The 18901-nt window shown below is 47.2% G+C and overlaps 2 protein-coding genes across 2 annotated transcripts in view; both read right to left on the bottom strand.

The window, feature by feature from the left end:
• CTSV (cathepsin V) overlaps positions 1–18901 on the bottom strand; it is a 261994-nt gene that overhangs the window by 72258 nt on the left and 170835 nt on the right. The window lies entirely within an intron of this gene.
• LOC126937344 (ankyrin repeat domain-containing protein 18A-like) overlaps positions 15384–18901 on the bottom strand; it is a 71054-nt gene continuing 67536 nt past the window's right edge. The window contains 4 exon segments of the mRNA XM_050760720.1: positions 15384–18348; positions 18351–18374; positions 18528–18576; positions 18578–18621. Of these exon segments, the coding sequence (XP_050616677.1) occupies positions 18100–18348; positions 18351–18374; positions 18528–18576; positions 18578–18621 (366 nt within the window). The 3' untranslated portion in view covers positions 15384–18099.

Here is an 18901-nt window from a genome sequence, read left to right as displayed (position 1 = left end):
ACCAGATCCAACCTTTATTATTCTGTCCCTGACTCCCAATTCTCATGTCCTTCTCACATTGTAAAATACAATGATGCTTTCCCTACAGTCCCCCCAAATGTTGTATCATTCCAGCATTTATACAAATGTCCAAAGCTTAAAGTCTCATCTGACACAAGGCTACAGTCCCTTAGGTCCATGAGTCGCTGAACTATAAAGGCAAGTTAACTACTTCCAAGGTATAATGCTTGTGCAGGCAATGGCTAAGCATTCTCAGCCTAAAGGAAGAATTTTGCCAGAAAGAACAAAACACAGACAGGACTTACAGGCCCCATGAAACTCTAAACCCAGAAGGCCAGTCATTCATTCCTACAGTTCCAAAATCACCCTTTTTGAAACCTTGTCCCACATCCAGGGCACAGGGATGTGAGGTCTGGTCTCTGACAGCCTTGGGCTGCTCTGCCCTGTGGCTTTGCAGGGTTTATGCCCCATCGCTGCCCTCATGGGCTGGGCTGGTGTTGAATGTCTGTAGCTTTTCCCGAATGATGGTACAAGCTGTTGGTGGGTCTATGAATCTGGGGTCTGCATGATGGTGGCCTCCACTGTGGGGGCTCCAACCCCATATTTTCCTTCTGCACTCCCCTAGCAGAGGTTTCTCATGAGGCTCTGCGTTTTTGGGATGCTTTTGTCTGGTAATCCAGGCATTTCCATACATCTTCCAAAGTCTATAGAGAGGCTCCCAAGCCTCTAGTCTCATGATCCATCCACCCAGTGGCTTAACACTATGAGGAAGTTACCAAGACTTCTAACTTGCACCCTCTGAAGCAGTGACCCAAGATGCATCTGTGCATTTTCAGCCGTGGCTGGAGCTGGAGCTGCAGGGCTGCAGGCAGCAGTGCCCTGAGGCTGCACATAGAGGGGAGTCACAGGACTGGCCCAGGAAACCATTCTTCTCTCCTAGGCCTAGGGCCTGTGACAGCAAGGGCTGCTGCAAAGGTCTCTGAAATGCCTTCAAGGCCTTTTCCTGTTGTCTTGGTTATTAGCACTGGGCTTCTTTTTATGCAAATTTCTAAAGCCTTCCTGAATTTTCTCCTGGAAAGTCAGCTTTTCTTTTTGACACTTGGCCAGGCTGCAAATTTTCCAAAATTTTGAGTTCTGTTTCTCATTTAATGTAAGAGTCAGGACTCATTTAATGTAAGTCCCATCCAGAGGTCATTTTCTTGGTCACACATCAGAGCACAGGCTATTCGATGCAGACAGGACACCTCTTGAGCTTTACTTCCTAGAAGTTCATTCCACCAGATATGCACTAAGTCAAAATCCTCAAGTTTAAAGTTTCACAGATCTCCAGGGCAGGGTCACCGTGCAGTCACATTCTTTACTACAGCAAAACAAAAGTAACCTTGGCTTCTGTTCCCATTAAGTTCCTCATTTTTATCTGAGACCTTCTAAGTCTGGCTTTCACCGACCATTTTCCTGTCAGCCCTCTGATCACAAGTATTTAACAATTCTTTACAAAGATCCAAACTTCTCCTCATTTTCCTGTCTTCGAAGCCCTCCAAACTCTCTCGACCTCTGTCTGTTACCCCCTTCTGAATCTGCTTCTACATTATCAGATATCTTTGTTGCAGCCTGGCAATGTGGTAAAGGAAGACAAGTCCATTTTCAGAGGGAAAATTCAAGAAGGCCTCAGATACTTGAATGAAAAGAAGCTGAGTGCGGATTGCCAAGACATTTGGGAAAAGGCCTTGAAGACATTTCATACATCCACTTCCCGGTACTAATTTTCTCTGTGATCAGAAACAAAAGGGGTTTAATTGGCTCATGATTCTGCAGGCTGTAAGGAAGCACAGCGGCTTCTGAATCTGTGAGGACTCAGGAAGCTGCCCAATCTTACCAGAATGTCAAGGGGCAATGAGATGATTCATGTGGCAGGAGTAGGAGCAAGACAGAGAGAGGAAAGAGGTGCCATGCCCTGTTATACAAGCAGATCTCATGAGAACTCACTATCACAAGGTCAGCATCAAAAAGATGGTGCCTAACCATTGGTGAAGGATTCATCCCCCACCCCCAACTCCCACTGTTTCCAGGCAGAAGCCTGATGCAGAGGCAGAGCCTCTAGGAAAACCTCTACTAGGGAAGTACAGAAGGAAAATATGGGCTTGGAGCCCCCACACAGATGGCCACAACGTCCAGACCCCAGATTCACAGACCCACCAACAGCTCACATCCTCAGTGTGGAAAAGCTGTAGGTAGTCAACACCAGCCCACCCATGAGAGCAGCCACAGGGGCTAAACCCTGTAAAGCCACAGGTGCACTGCCCTAACAGAGGTTTTCCATGAGCCACTGCCTCTGCAGCAGGTTATTCCCCCTTCCTACAACCTCACATCCTCCAATTACAATTCCACATGAGTTTCACAGGGACACACAGCCAAACCATGTTATTCTGACCCTGATACCCCAGAATCTCACGTTTTTCTCACACAGTAAAATACAATCATGCCTTTTCAAAATTTTCCAAAAATCTTAACTCATTCCAAATGTAAAAAGTTCAAAGTCTCATCTGAGACAAGGCTACATTCTCTTCTGCCTATGAGTCCCTGAATTCAAAAGGGATTTCTTTTCTTTCAAGATACAGTGATGGTACAGGCATTGGGTAAGCTCTCTCAATCCAAAGGGAAGAAATTTCCCAGAAAAATCACACAAATGTAAGTCCAAAACCCAGCAGGACAGTATTCACTCAATATTAAAGCTCCATAATCATCAAGAGAACTCACTATCATGCGGACAGCACTAAGGTAACACAGCACTAAGTGTTTAATCATTTGTGAAGGATCTGCCCCCCATCCTCATCTTTCAACCCCACCCCCAAAATAATCTCCACCATTCTCCCCACACCCTTACCTCCAACACCCATGCTTCACCATGATTAAATACCTTCCACCAGGTCCCCACTTTCACATTCCCCATTACAATTCCACATGAGTATCAGTAGGGACACAGAGCCAAATCATATTGTTCTGACCCTTATTCCCCCAAATCTCATATCCTTGTCACACTGCAAAATACAATGATGCCTTCGTTACAGTCTCCCAAAGTCTTAACTCATTCCAGTATTTACTGAAGTGTCCTAAGCCCAAAGTTTTATCTGACACAAGGCTGCAGTCCCTTCTGCCCCGAGCCTCTGAAATACAAAGTAAGTTAACTACTTTCAAGGTACAATGACTGTACAGGCATTGGGTAAGAAAAAACTTTTTCTAGCCAAAAGAAAAAACTTTGCCAGAAAGAAGCACAAAACACGGATGGGACTTACAGACCCCATGCAAGTCAAAAACCCAGCAGACCAGTCATTCCATTGTACAGCTCCAATCATCTCTTTCAGTCTAAATCCCACATCCAGAGCACAGGGGTGTGAGGGCTGGGCTCCCAAGGCCTTGGGCAGCTCTGCACTTGTGGCTTTGCAGCGTCTTTACCCACAGCTGCCCTCATCGGCTGGGCTAGTGTTGAGTACCTGTAGCTTTTCCACACCAAGGGTGCAAGCTGTTCGTGGGTCTATGAATCTGGGGTTTGCAGAATGGTGCCTCCATGTGTGGGGTTCCAACCCTATATGTTCCTTCTGTACTGCCCTAGTAAAGGTGTCCCATGAAGGTCTGTCTCTTGGAAAAGCTTCTGCCTTGAAACCCAGGTTTTTCTGTACATGCTCTGCAGTCCAGATGAAGGTTCCCAAGGTTCTAGTCTTTTGCTCTGTGCACCTGCTGGCTTAACACTATATAGAAGCCACCAAGGCTTGCAGCTCGCACCCCTGAAGCAGTGACCCAAGCCGTACCTGTGCATCTTTCAGTCATGGCTGGAGCGGGAGCTGCAGGGATGCAGGCAGCAGTGTGCTGTGGCTGAGACCAGCAGTGGGGCCTTGCAGCTGGCCCAGGAAAACATTCTTCTCTCTCAGGCCTTAGGGCCTGTGACAACAAGGGCTGCTGCAAAGGTCTCTGAAATGCCTTCAAGACCTTTTTTCCATTGTCTTGGCTATTAGAACTGGACTCCATTTTATACAAATTTCTGAATCTGTTTTGAATTTTTCCACTGAAAATCAGCTTTTCTTCTTGACCGCTTGGCCAGGCTGCAAATTTTTTAAACTTCTAAGCTCTGCTTCTCATTTAAATGTAAATTTCTGCTTGAGGTCATTTATTTGGTCACACAGAAGACCACAGGCTGTTGGGCACAGACAGGACACCTCTTGAGCTTTGCTTCCAAAGGTTCATTCTGCCAGATACACCTGAAACCATCACCCTCAAGTTCAAAGTTTCACGGATCTCCAGGTTAGGGGCATCATGCAGTGACGTTCTTTGCTAAGGCAAAACAAATGTAACCTTGGCTCCTGTTCCCAGTAAACTCCTCATTTTCATCTGAGACCTTGTAAGCCTGGCCTTCACTGTCCCTCCTTCTGTCACCCATTTAATTATAACTATTTAACAAATCTCTACAATAGTCCAAACTTTCCCTCATCTTCCTGTCTTCTTCCAAGTCCTCCAAACTCTCCAACCTCTAGCCATTACACACTTCTCCACCTGCTTCTACATTTTCAGGTCTCTTTGTTGCAGTCTGTCAATGTGGTAAAAGAAGAAAAGTCCATTTTCATGGGGGAAATTCATGCGGGCTTCAGATATTTTCATGAAAAGAAGCTGAGTGCTGATTGCCAAGATAGGAAGGAAAAGGCCTTGAAGGCATTTCATAGCTCCACTTCAGAGCACTAATTTTCTGTATGATCATAAAGAAAAGAGCTTGAACTGGCTCATGGCTCTGTAGGCTTTAAAAGAATCATAGAAGCTTCTGCTCCTGGGAGGAATCAGGAAGCCTCTCAATCATACAACAAGACCAAGCGAAAACAGAATATTTTATATGGCAGAAGTAGGAGCAAGACAGAGAGAGGAGAAGGTTCCACACTTATACAACCAGATCTCATGAGAACTTACTGTCACAAGGTCAGCATCAAGAAGACGGTGCTTAACCATTGGTGAAAGATCCGCCCCCTACCACATCCCCACCCTCCACTCTTTCTAGGCAGAGGCCTGTTGCAAAGGCAGAGCCTCTTGGAAATCCTCTACTGGGGCAGTGCAGAAGGAAAATATGGGCTCGGATCACCCATGTGGGGTTGGGGGGGGGGTTACCAACCTCCAAGATCCCATTTTCTTAGACCTACCAACAGCTCACATTCTCCATGTGGAAAAGCTACAGGCACTCAACACCAGCCCAGTCCATGAGAGCAGCCATGGAGCTAAACCCTGCAAAGCCACAGGTGCACTGCCCTAGTAGAGGTTGTCCATGAGGCTCTGCCTCTGAAGCAGGCTACTCCCCCTTCCTACTGCCCACCACCTTCACACTACCCTACTGCCAACCTACACCTCTCCACCCTACCCACTTGTTTTTCCTTCCACCCCAACAAACCTCCCGTTTATGACTAAATCACCTCCCACCAGGCCCCACCTCCAACATTCGAGAATACAATATCCTATGAGTTTTTGTAGGTAAACACAGTCAAACCATATTATTCTAATCCTGACATCCCCAAATCTCATGTCCTTCTCACAGAGCAAAATACAAACATGCCTTTTGAAAAGTTTCCAATAGTTTTAACTTATTCCACCAGTAACTCAAATGCAATAAGTTCAAGTTTCATCCAAGACGAGACTGCAATCCATTCTGCCTATGAGTCCCTGAATGTACAAGGGAGTTCTTTTCTTTCAAGTTACAATGATGGTACAGGCACTGGGTAAGCTTTCTCAATCCCAAGGGAAGATTTTCCCAGAAAAATAACACAACTGGGACACAGGCCCAATGCAAGCCCAAAAGCCAGCAGGAGAGAATTCATTTATCACAAGAACTCACTATCACACAGACAGCATTAAGGAGATAGTGTTTAACCATTTGTGAAGGATCTGTCCCTGTCTCCGTGCTTCACGACCACCCCCACCATGAACCCCCATTCTTCCCCCACCCACACTTCCAACCCCCACTGTCCACCATGATTAAATCACCTTCCACCAAGCCCCAGCTTTAACATTCCCCATTACAATTACACATGAGTTTTGGTAGGGGCACAGAGCCAGATCATATTATTCTGCCCCTGGCCCCCGAAATCTCATGTCGTTCTCACACTGCAAAATTCAATGATGCCTTCTCTACAGTCCACCAAAGTCTTAACTCATTCCAGCATTTACTCACATGTCCAAAGCCTGAAGTCTCATCTGAGACAAGGCTACAGTCCCTTCTGCCCCCAAGCCTCTAAGTTAACTACTTCCAAGATACAATGATTGTTCAGGCATTGGGTAAGCATTCCCAGCCAAAAAGAAGAAATTTGCCATAAAGAAGCACAAAACACAGATAGGACTTACAGACTCCATGCAAGTCAAAAATCCAGCAGGCCAGTCATTCCATCCTACAGCTCCAGATCATCTTTTTTTGAATCTACGTCCCACATCCAGAGCACAGTGTGGTGTGATGGCTGGGCTCCCAAGGTCTTGGGCAGCTCTGCACCTGTGGCATGGCGGGGTCTTTCCTCAAAGTGCCCTCATGGGCGGGGCTGCTATTGAGTGCCAGTAGCTTTTCAACACTAAGGGTGCAAGCTGTTGGTGGGTCTATGAATCTGGGGTCTGGAAAATAGTGCCTGCCTGTATGGGGGCTCCAACCCTATATGCTTCTTCTTTAATGCCCGAGCAGAGGTTTACTGTGAGGCTCTGCCTGTTGGAAAAGCTTCTGCCTGGACACCCAGGCTTTCCCATACATCTTTTGGAGTCTAGATGAAGGCTCCGAAGCCTCTAGTTTTGTGCTCTGGGCACCTGCTGGTTTGACAGTACATGGAAGCCACCAAGACTTGGAGCTTACACCCCTGAAGCAGTGACCCAAGCTGTACCTGTGCATCTTTCAGCCATGGCTGGAGCTAGAGCTGGAGATGGAGGTGTAGGGGTGCAGGGAGCAGTGTCCTGAGGCTGCACAGAGCAGTGGGGTCATGGGGCTGGCCCAGGAAAACATTCTTTTCTCCTAAGCCCCAGGGCTAGTGACAGCAAGGGCTGCTAGGAAGATCTCTGAAATGCCTTCAAGGCCTTTTTCCCATTGTCTTGAATTATTAGCACTGGGATCCTTTTTATGCAAATATCCGAAGCCCTCTTGAATTTTCCCCCTGAAAATCAGCTTTTCTTTTTGACCACTTGGCCAGGTTGCAAATTTTCCAAAGGTTTAAGCTCTGCTTCTCATTTAAATACAAATTCCAACTTAAGGTCATTTCTTTGGCCACATATAATACCACAGGTTGTTCGAGGTAGGTAAGACAACTCTTGAGCTTTGCTGCTTAGAAGTTCATTCCACCAGATACACCCAAAATCTTCAGCCTCAAGTTCAAAGTTTCAGAGATCTCCAGGGCAGGGACACTGTGCAGCCAAATTCTTTGCTAAGGCAAAACAAAAAAACCTTGGCTCCTGTTCGCAGTAATTTCCTCATTTTCATCAGAGACCTTCTCTGCCTGGCCTTCACTGTCCATTCTTCTGGCAGCCTTTTACTCACAACTATTTAACAAGTCTCTTTCCCTCATCTTCCTGTCTTCTTCCAAGCTCTCCAAACTCTCTAACCTTTGGCCATTATCCAATTCTGAACCTGCTTCTATATTTTCAGCTTTTTTTGTCACAGTCTGTCAATGTGGTAAAAGAAGAAAAGTCCATTATCGGGGGAATCTTCAAGAAGGCTTCAGATATTTGTATAAAAAAAGCCCAGTGCTAATAGTCAAGAGATTGGGGAAAAAGCCTAAAAGTCATTTCATAGCTTCACTTCGCAGCATTAATTTTCTGTATGTCCATAAAGAAAAGAGAATTAATTGACTCACAGTTCTGTAGGCTGTAAGGAAAGCATAGTGGTTTCTGCTTTTAGGAGGACTCAGGAAGCCTCCCATTTATACCAGAAGGCCAAGCGGCAATGAAATGTTTTGTATGGCAGGAGTAGAAGCAAGACAGAGAGAGGAAAGAGGTGCCACATCCCGTTAAACAACCAGATCTCATGAGAACTCAGTGTCAGGAGATCAGCATCAAGAAGATGGTGCTTAACTACTGGTGAAGGATCCGCCCCCAACCCCACATCCACCCCCTATCGTTTCCAGGCAGAAGCCTGATGCAGAGGCAGAGCCTCTTGGAAAACCTCTACTAGGGCAGTACAGAAGGAAAAGATGGGCTTGGAGCCCCCATGCAGGATACCACCATTCTCCAGACCCCAGAGTCATAGACCCACCAACAGCTCACACCCTCAGTGTGGAAAAGCTACAGGCACTCAACAGCAGCCCAGCCCATGAGAGCAGCCATGGGGACTAAAGCCTGCAAAGCCACAGGGGCACTGCCCTTGTAGAGGTTTTCCATGAGCCTCTGCCTCTGCAGTAGGCTACTCCCACTTCCACTACCCACTACACTCACACCACCTTACAGCCAGCCTACTCCTCCCCACCTTACCCACCTTTTTTTGCTTCCAACCCCACCCCTCTCAAATGCATGAATAAATCACCTCCCACCAGGCCCCACGTGCTATATTTGGAATTACAATGTCCCCTATGTTTTGGTAGGGGCACACAGCCAAACCATATTATTCTGACCCTGATCCCTGGAATACCATATCTTCTCACCGAGTGAAATACAATCATGCCTTCTCAAAAGGTGCCAAAAGTCTTAACTCATTCCAGCATTAACACAAATGTAAAAAGTTCAACATCTCATCTGAGAAAAGTCTACAGTCCCTTTTGCCTGTGAGTCCCTGAATTTAAAAAGGGAGTTCTTTTCTTTCAAGGTACAATGATGGTACAGGCATTGGGTAAGTTTTCTCAATCCAAAGGGAAGAGATTTGTCAGGAAAATAACACAAATGGGATCGCAGGCCCACTGAAAGTCCAAAACCCAGCAGGACAGTATCCACTTAATCTTAAAGCTCCAAAATCATCACGAGAACTCACCACCATGAGGAAAACATTAAGGAGATGGTGTTTAACCATTTGTGAGGGATCCTACCCCAACACCCACCTTTCACCCCTCACCCCCACCATAATCCCCCCATTCTCCCCAATCCCCACCTTCCAACACCCACTGCCCTCCATGATTAAATCACCTTCCACCTGGCCCCACTTTTACAATTTCCAATTACAATTCCACATGAGTTTCTGTAGGGACACACAGCCAAATCTTATTCTGTCCCTGCCTCCCCCAATCGCATGTACTTCTCACTTTGCAAAATACAACAATGCCTTACCTACAGTCCCCCAAGGTCTTAACTCATTCCAGCATTTACTCAAATGTCCAAAGCCCAAAGTCTCATCGGAGACAAGGCAGTCTCTTCTGCCCCTGAGCCTCTGAAATACAAACAACTTAACTACCTCCAAGGTGCAATGATTGTCCAGGCATTGAGTAAGAATTCGCAGCCAAAAGGAGCATTTTTGCCAGAGAGAAGAACAAAACACAAATGGGACTTACAGCTCCCATTAAAGTCCAAAATTCAGCAGGCCAGTTATTCAAACCCACAGCTCCAAAGTCACCCTTTTTTAATCCTTGTCCCACATCCAGGGCACAAGGGTGTGAGGGCTGGGCTCCCAAGGCCTTGGGCAGCTCTGCACCTGTGCTTTGCAGTGTTCAGCCCCCACAGCTGCCCTCATGGGCTGTGCTGGTGTTGAGTGTCTGTAGTTTTTACCCATGAAGGATACAAAGCTCTTGGTGGGTCTATGAATATGGGGTCTGCATGATGGTGGCCTCCAGTGTGAGGGCTCCAACCCCCTATTTTCCTTCTGCACTGCCCTAGTAGAGGTTTCCCAGGAGGCTCTGCCTTTTGGCAGCCTTCTGTCTGGACACCCAGGCACTTTCATACATCTTCTGAAATATGTATGGAGGATCTCAAGCCTCTGGACTAGTGCTCTGTTCACCCACTGGCTTAACACTATGTGGAAGCCACCAAGGCTTATAGCTTGCACCCTCTGAAGCAGTGACCCAAGCTGTACCCGTGCATCTTTGAGACAAGGCCAGAGCAGGAGCTGGAGCTGCAGGGAGCTACAGTGCTGCCTGCATCCCTGCTGCACACAGCAGCAGGACCATGAGGCTGGCCCAGGAAACCATTCTTTTCTCCCCAGGGCCTGTGACAGCAAGGGCTGCTGCAAACATCTCTGAAATGCCTCCAAGGCTTTCTCCCCCATTGTCTTGGCTATTAGCACTGGCCTTCATTTTATGCAAATTTTTGAAGCCATCATGAATTTTCCCTCTGAAAATCAGCTTTTGTTTTGACCACGTGGCCAGGCTGCAAATATTCCAAACTTTTGAGCTCTGCTTGTCATTTAAATATAAGTTCCAACTTGAGGTAATTTCTTCAGTCACACAAAAGAGCACAGGCTGTTTGACACAGACAGGATACCTCTTGAGATTTGCTCCCTAGAAGTTCATTCCACCAGATACACCCTGAATCATCATCCTCAAGTTCAAAGTTTCACAGATCTCCAGGGCAAGGTCACCCTGCAGCCACGTTCTTTGCTACAGCAAAACAAAAGTAACCCTGGCTCCTGTTCCCAGTAAGTTCCTCATTTTCATCTGAGACCTCATAAGCCTGGCCTTCACTGTCTCTCCTTCTGTCAGCATTTTAATCACAACGATTTAACAAGTCTCTACAATGGTCCAAACTTTCCCTCATCTTCCTGTCTTCTTTCAAGTCCTCCAAACTCTCCAACCTCCGGCTGTTAGCCACTTCTGAACTTGCTTTTACATTTTCAGCTATCTTTGTCACAGCCTGGCAATGTAGAAGGAAACAAAAGTCCATTTGCAGGGGCAAACTTCAAGAAGTATTCAGATACTTGTATTAAAAAGAAGACCAGTATTAATAGCCAACATGATGTGGAAAAGTAATTGAAGGCATTTCATAGCTTCACTTTGCAGTACTAATTTTCTGTATGATCATAACAAAAGGGGTTTAGTTGGCTTATGGTTCTGTAGGCTGTAAAGAAAGCATGTAACTTCTGCTTCTGGGAGGACTCAGGAAGCCTCCCCATCATACCAGAAGGATAAGCAGCAATAAAATGTTGCATATGGCAGGAGTAGGAGCAAGATAGAGAGAGGAAAGAGGTGTCACACCCTGTTATACAACCAGATCTCATGAGAACTCAGTATCACAAAGTCAACATCAAGAAGATGGAACTTAACCATTGGTGAAGGATCTGCCACCCAACACACCTCCACCCCCTACTGTTTCCAGGCAGAAGCCTGATGCAGAGGCAGAGGCTATTGGAAAATCTCTACTAGGGCAGGGCAGAAGGAAAAGATGGGCTTGGGGCCCCTAGGCAGGAGGCCACCATCCTCCAGACCCCAGATTCAGAGACCCACCAACAGTCTGCACCCTCAGTATGGAAAAGCTACAGGCACTCAAGACCAGCCCAGCCCATGAGAGTAGCCATGGGGGCTAAAGCCTGCAAAGCCACAGTGCTCTGTCCTAGTAGAGGTCTTCCATGAGCCTCTGCCTCTGCAGCAGGCTACTCCCCCTTCCTACTACCCACCACCCTCACACCACCCTATGGCCAGCCTACTCCTTCCCACCCTCCCCACCCCTTTCTCCTTACACCCCCACCCACCTACCATCCATGATTAAATCACCTCCCACCAGCCTTCACCTCCAAAATTTGGGATTACAGTTCCACATTTTTCTAGGGAAACACAGCAAACCATATTATTCCGACCTTGACCCTTTCAAATCTCATGTCCTTCTCACAGGGTAAAATACAATCATGCCTTTTCAAAAGTTTCCAAAAGCCTTAACTCATTCCAGCATTAACTCAAATATAAAAAGTTCAAAGTCTCATTTGATACAAGGCTACAGTCTCTTTTGCCTGAGTCCCTGAAGTTAAAATGGAGTGCTTTTCTTTCAAGGTACAATGATGGTACAGTTATTGGGTAAGATTTCTCAATCCAAAGGGAAGAAATTTCCCAGAAAACTAACACAAATGGGACCACAGGCCCAATGCACATCCAAAATCCGGCAGACCAGTATTCATTCAATCCCACAGCTAAAAAATCATGAAGAGAACTATCAGAAGGACAGCATTAAGGAGATGGCGTTTAACCATTTGTGAAGGATCTGCCCCCCACCCCTGCCTTTCACTCCCAACCCCACCATAATTCCCCCTAATTTACCCCATCACCCCTCCTTCCAACCTCCACTCTCCACCATGATTAAATCACCTTCCACCAGCCCCCACCTTTAACATTTCCCATTACAATTCCACATGAGTTTTGGTAGGGACACAGGGCCAAATCATATTATTCTGTCCCTGGTCCCCAAATCTCATGTCTTTCTCACATTGCAAAATACAATGATGCCTTCTCTATAGTTCCCCAAATCTTAACTCACTCCAGCAAATGTCCAAAGCCCAAAGTTTCATCTGAGACCAGCATACAGTCCCTTCTGCCCATGAGCGTCTGAATTATAAAGCAAGTTAACTACTTCCAATGTACAATGATTGTACAGGCAATGGGTAAGCATTCCCAGCCAATAGAATAAAAATGCCAGAACGAAAAACAAACACCAATGGGACTCACAGGATACATGAACGTCCAAAACCCAACAGGCCATTCAATCCTACAGCTCCAAAATCATCCTTTTGGAATCCTTGCCCCACATCCACGGCAGAGGGGTGTGAGGGCTGGGCTCCCAAGGCTTTGGGCAGATCTCCACCTGTGGGTTTGCAGTGATCAGCCCCTGCGGCTGCCCTCATGGACAGGGCTGGTGTTGAGTGTCTGCAGCTTTTCCACACTGAGGGGGCAAGCTGTTGGTGAGTTTATGAATCTGGGGTTTGGAGGATGGTGCCTCCCTGTGTGAGGGCTTCAACCCAATACGTCCCTTCTTTGCTGCCCTAGTAAAGATTTCCCATGAGGCTCTGCCTCTTGGAAAGGTTTCTGCCTGGACACCCAGGCTTTTCAGTACATCCTCTGGAGTCTAGACGCAGGCTCTTAAGCCTCTAGTCTCTTGCTCTGTGCACTACTATGTGGAAGCCATCAAGGCTTGGAGCCAACTCTGAAGCAGTGACCCAAGCTGTACTGGTGTATCTTTCAGCCATGGCTGGAGCTGGGGCTGCAGGGATGCAGGCAGAAGTGTCCTGATGATGCCCACAGCAGTGAGGCCATGGAGCTGGCCTGGAAAATCATTCTTCTCTCCTCCGCCCCAGGGCCTGTGACAGCAAGGGCTGCTGCAAAAGTCTCTGAAATGCCATCAAGGCCTTTTCCCCATTGTCTTGGCTATTTGCACTGGGCTCTTTTTTATGCAAATACTCTAAGTGTTCCCTAATTTTCCTCCTGAAAATCAGCTTTATTTTTGACCATTTGGCTAGGCTGCAAATTTTTAAAATTTTTGAGCTCTGCTTCTTATTTAAATAGAAGTTGCAACTTGAGGTCATTTCTTAGGTTGCACACAAGAACACAGGCTATTTGACGCAGACAGGACACCTCTTGAGCTATGCTGCCTAGATGTTCATTCCACCAGATACATCCTAAATGATCACCCCCAAGTTCATAGTTTCACAGATCTCCAGGGCAGGGTCATGGTGCAGCCACATTCTTTGCTAAGGCCAATCAAATGTAACCTTGGCTCCTGTTCACAGGAAATTCCTCATTTTCATCTGAGACCTTTTAAGTCCGGCCTTCACTGTCCATCCTTCTGTCAACCTTCTCATCACAAGTATTTAACAATTCTTTTCAGTGGTCCAAACTTTTCCTCATCTTGCTGTCTTCTAAGTGTTCCCAACTTTCCCAACTTCTGTCTTTTACCCACTTCTGAACCTGCGTCTACATTCTCAGCTATCTTTGTCACAGCCTGGTAATGTGTAAAAGAAGAAAAGTCCATTTTCAGGGGAAAATTCACGAAGGCTTCAGATATTTTCATGAAAAGAAGCTGAGTGCTGGTTGCCAGGACAATGGGGAAAAGGCCTTGAAGGCATTTCATAAATCCACTTCACAGCACTAATTTTGTGTATAATCATAAAGAAGAGAGGTTTAATTGGCTTACTGTTCTGCAGACTGTAAAGGAAGCATAGTGGCTTCTGCTTCTAGGAGGACTCAGGAAGCCTCCCAATCATACCAGAAGGCCAAGGGGCACAGAGATGCTTCATATGGCAGGAGTAGGGGCAAGACTGAGAGAGGAAAGAGGTCCCATACCCTGTTATACAACAAGATCTCATGAGAACTCAGTATCACAAGGTCAGCATTAAGAAGACGGTGCTTAACCACTGGTGAAGGATCCACCCCACCAACCTCACTTCCACCACCCACTGTTTCCAGGCAGAAGCCCGCTGCACAGGCAGAGCCAGATTCATAGACCAAACAACAGCTTGCACCCTCACTATGGAAAAGCTACAGGCACTCAACACTAGCCCAGTCCATGAGAGCAACTGTGGGGACTAAAACCTGCAAAGTCACAGGTGCACTGCCCTAGAAGTTTTCCATGAGGCCGTGCCTCGGAAGCAGGCAACTCCCCACTCCCACTACACCCCACCCTTCCACTACCCTACAGCCAGCCTACTCCTCTCCACCCTACCCACCTCTTTTTCCTTCCACCCCTACCCACCTTCCATCCATGATTAAATCACTCCCACCAGGCCCTCATCCTTCTGTCATTCTCTAATCCCTCCAAACCATCCCAATCTCTGTTTGCTACCCACTTTCAACCTGCTTCTACTTTTTCAGGTATCTCTATAGCAGGTTGGCTATGTAGCAGTAACACAAAACCCGATTTAAGGGGGAACATTCAAGAAGACTTCAGAAATTTGCATATAAAGAAGTCCTGTGCTAATAGCCAAGACAAATGGAAAAAGGCCTTGAAGATATTTCACAGCTCCTCTCTGCAGTTCTAATTTTCTGTATTATCATAAATAAAAGAGGTTTAATTGACTTGGGATTCTGCAGGCTGTGAAGGAAGCATAGTGTCTTTTGTTTCTGGGAGGAGTCAGGAAGCCTCCTAATTATACCAGAAGGCCAAGGGACAATGAGCTGTCTCCCATGGCAGTAGGAGCAAGACAGAGTGAGGGAAGAGGTTCCACAGCCTGTTAAACAGCCAGATCACATGAGAACTCACTCACTGTCAAGAAGACAGCATCAAGGGGATGGTCCTTTATCATTTGTGAAGGATCTACCCGCACCATTTTATGACTAAATCTTTTTCCACCTAGGCCCTGCCTCTAACATTAGGGAGTATAATTCCACATGGGTTTTTGTAGGGACACAGAGACAAACCATATTATTCTGTCCCTGACCCTACAAATGTCATGTCCTTTTCACATTGTAAAATACAATCATGCCTTGCCAGCATGAGTCTTAAGTCATTTAAGCATTAGCTCGTTTCAGCATTAACTCAAACTTACAAAGCCCAAGTCTCATCTGAGTCAAGGCTACAGCCTCTTTTCCCTATGAGCCTCTGAAATAAAAAGCAAGTTCACTGCTTCTAAGGTACAATGACGGTACAGGCATTGTGTAAGCTTTCCATATCCAAAAGCAAGACATTTTCCAGAAAGCTTCTTATTTCTATCTGAGGCCTCCTCAGCCTGGCCTTCACTGTCCATATTTCTGTCAGGATTTTTGTCACAACCATTTAACCAGTCTCTAAGATGGTCCAAACATTTTCTCATCTATCTGTCTTCTTCTGAGCCTCCAAACTCTTCCAACCTCTGTCCATTGCCTAGTTCCAAAACTGCTTCCACATTTTTAGGTATCTTTATAGCAATGCTCCAGTCCTCATTTGCCATTTTCTGTATGATTTATTTTGAAAAAGAGGTTTAATTAGCTCATGGTTCTGCAGGGTGGACAGGAAGCACAGTGGCTTCTGCTTCTGGGAAATCTCAGAAAACTTTCAATCTTCGTGCAAGGAAAAGAGTGAGTTGTCTCACACGGCAAGAGGAAAACACACAGAGTAGGAACATGACACAGAGTTTTCAATGAACAGGTCTCATGAGAAGTCACTCATAATTGTGAGGACAGTAGCAACGGGATGCTGCTAAACCATTCATGAGAACTTTGCCTTCAGGATTCAATCACCTTAGACCAGGATCCACCTTCCACATTAGGAAATATAATTCAACAAGAGATTTGGTGGGGACACATACTTGAATTGCATCATCAATCTTTGAATATAAAGACATCCACAGCAGGCTTTATCCAGCCAGCTTCTTTGAGACTCTTCACAGGGTTTGAGGTCTACAGCATATAAACTAAAATATTCACACTTCAAAAGCAATAAAATAAGTGGTATCATTCTTCCAAAAATTACAATGGTAGTGTAGGCATTCATAGCCTGATTTAGTTCATGTTTGCTGCTCTTTCTATTCTATCACCATATTAACTCTTTCCTACACAATTCTGTATTCAGCTGAGTTTCAGTTGAGAACAAAACCATCCTTGTCCTACCACCAATAGCTGGCACTAGCTCTTTGCTAGTGTTATTATTCTGCTGTAGAAACTATCCTTGAACTGGAAACAGTCCACAAAGGAGTATCTAGTCATTCAACACTATCAATTCCTGGGTGACTTTTTGAAAAACTAGTATCTCTTGTTGCAAGAAATACTGCATCTGCGAGTCCATGTCTCTCATTTGAATTGGATGGAAGCAGTGAATTTCAGCCAAAGTGGCCACAAAAATCCTGTTCCTGTGATTCTGGCGTCATCAGCCTCTGCACCTCTGTCTTCCCTTCTGCCACATGTTGCCTGCTCTGCATGACTTTGGTAAGAGCTTCCTTGTGTATACGGATGATGTCCAGGATTTTGGTCTGGTGTCCCTGAGACAGCACTAACAGGTCCATGACTGGGTCCAGGTCCTGCCTGGGCTGATTGGCAAAGAGCCAATCAGTGTTGAAGGCATCTCTGGTGAAGTGATGGCCTGCTCCAGCTCCAAGACCTGGCTGAGGCTGAAGAACTGGCCACCTTCTGATGCTCTTTCTTAAAGCCCATCACCATCACCTGCTTGCATGTCAACTCATTGGCTGTGAAGTTGAGCTGAGTGCCCTGTTGTCCATCTTCCTGGTAAAGCACTCAAAGCCATCAATCTTGCTCTCTCACTTCTAAAGGTTGAGCCCACCTTGGAGGTGGGCTCAGCATCAGGAAGAAGCTGGAATTCACCATCTCATCCTTCTCAGCCTTCCTCTTGCCCTGTCTCCAGGCTGTCTCTTCAGCACTGGTGGGGCACATCAGGAAGTGATGGAAGATGTGGCACTGTGCCCGCACCCAGAAGCTGGCCGTGTGGTTCACCCACCAGACTGGGCCCTTTCTGTACTTGAGCATAGAGTCCTCCTCAAGATGGTTTGTGGTCTGCCTCTTGGCACCAAAGAAGCCCACAGTGCTGTAGGAGCCCTGATGCATGGACCAGAGCCCCAAAGGCAGCGCACACCCTGCTCCTGAGCCTGCTGCTCATTTTCTCTATGTGGCTCCATTTGTAGCATAGTTGTTGCACTGAGGCCTGTGCATGCCAGGCAAGGCCAAGCTGGCTCAAAGAGCAACCAGCCACCTCTGCAAGGGTGTGCCAGGAGCAGGTAGATCAGCCACCAACCTCACTCGCTGCCAGTCAGGGTAAATCAGTTATTCCTCCCTGGAGGTAGGGCCCCAGTGCCATCTGCTTTTCCTCAGGCCTCCGCTCCATCAGCCATCAGGTGGCAGCTACTCAGGCTGTGGGAACCTGGCCACCCCTGCTTCCTTAAGGGGGTGAGGTTGGTGGCTGGTCCACCTTCTCCAGGCATACCCTTGCAAAGGTGGCTGGTTTCTCTTTGAGCCAGGTTGGCCTTGCCTGGCATGCACAGGCCCTGGGTACTGACAGGCTGCTCTGAGTAAGCTTGTCCTGTCTTGGGCCAAATTCTAAGTCTGGCCAGGGCCATAGAAGGCTGAGTCCCCTGGGTGGTAATCCTGGTTGCTGCTGGGGGCCCATGGTGCCCTTCGCCTCCCAGGGCGCAAGATGAGGCCCGACTGGGCCAGGACCCTTTAGGTATGGATCTTATTCCCCAGGAGGGGGCCTCTGTCCCACAGGTTGGGTGAGAAGATGTATGGCATGCTGCTGGCTGCCAGGGTTGTCGGGATGCCACGTTCACCTTTCCCTCCAGGGACATCAAAGTGACGAGCTTCCCCTTTGAGAACGACTTCCCAAGGCCCAGGTGCCATCTGGGGCTGCAGGGCAGCTGTCCACATGCTGCCCTGGCTTCTTCCATGTTGTGCTCATCACTACCCATCAAGGGGAGTCAGATGCAGCCACCATGCAGGGCAGTTGTCTCTGGATCTGCTTCTTGGCTATCATGGAGCCAGACTGGGCCTGGTGATAGGGCCCTGATGGGGTTGTCCTGGTGGTCCTTGGGGGGGGGCCAGAGGAGATGCAGAATGGAATTGCTGTGAGGATAAATAAGATGACTGTCAGCACAGAACAGGCACCTGGTGAGTGCTCAGGGATTACCCTCAGTAGCTGCCCAGAGGCCAAAACCACCCACCTGATAGCGACTGTCCCTAAGCCAGGAGGAAGAGAACAGAGCAGGTTCCACTCACCTGAATCTGATCAGTCAGCTGTGCTGAGATGTGCCTTTCACCTAGAAGAGTCCTTCACGCAGAGCCACTCACGGATACTGCTGTGTGTCTCTAACTGCTCCACAACACAGAGGCAATGGGGGCTCAGCAACAGTGACATCGTGGGGTGACACAACCCACCACAACTGGAGCCTGCTTGGGTCAAGAGGGCCCAGAGTCAGTGTCCTCTATCCACTGAACTGACATGTGTGCATGCAATGTGTTTGTGCATCTGTGTGTGTGTGTACATATGGGTGTGTTTGTTTGTCTTGCTTCTCTGGCCAGACCTAGCTGCTCCACTCACAGGTGCATCCAGGTCCTCATCACTGTCACCACCAGGGCGCAGGGCCAGCATT

Source organism: Macaca thibetana, chromosome 15 (genome assembly GCF_024542745.1).
Source record: "Macaca thibetana thibetana isolate TM-01 chromosome 15, ASM2454274v1, whole genome shotgun sequence".
Classification (NCBI taxonomy): domain Eukaryota; kingdom Metazoa; phylum Chordata; class Mammalia; order Primates; family Cercopithecidae; genus Macaca; species Macaca thibetana.
Note: the sequence above shows the minus strand (reverse complement) of the source record. Positions and strands in the feature narration are given on the sequence as shown.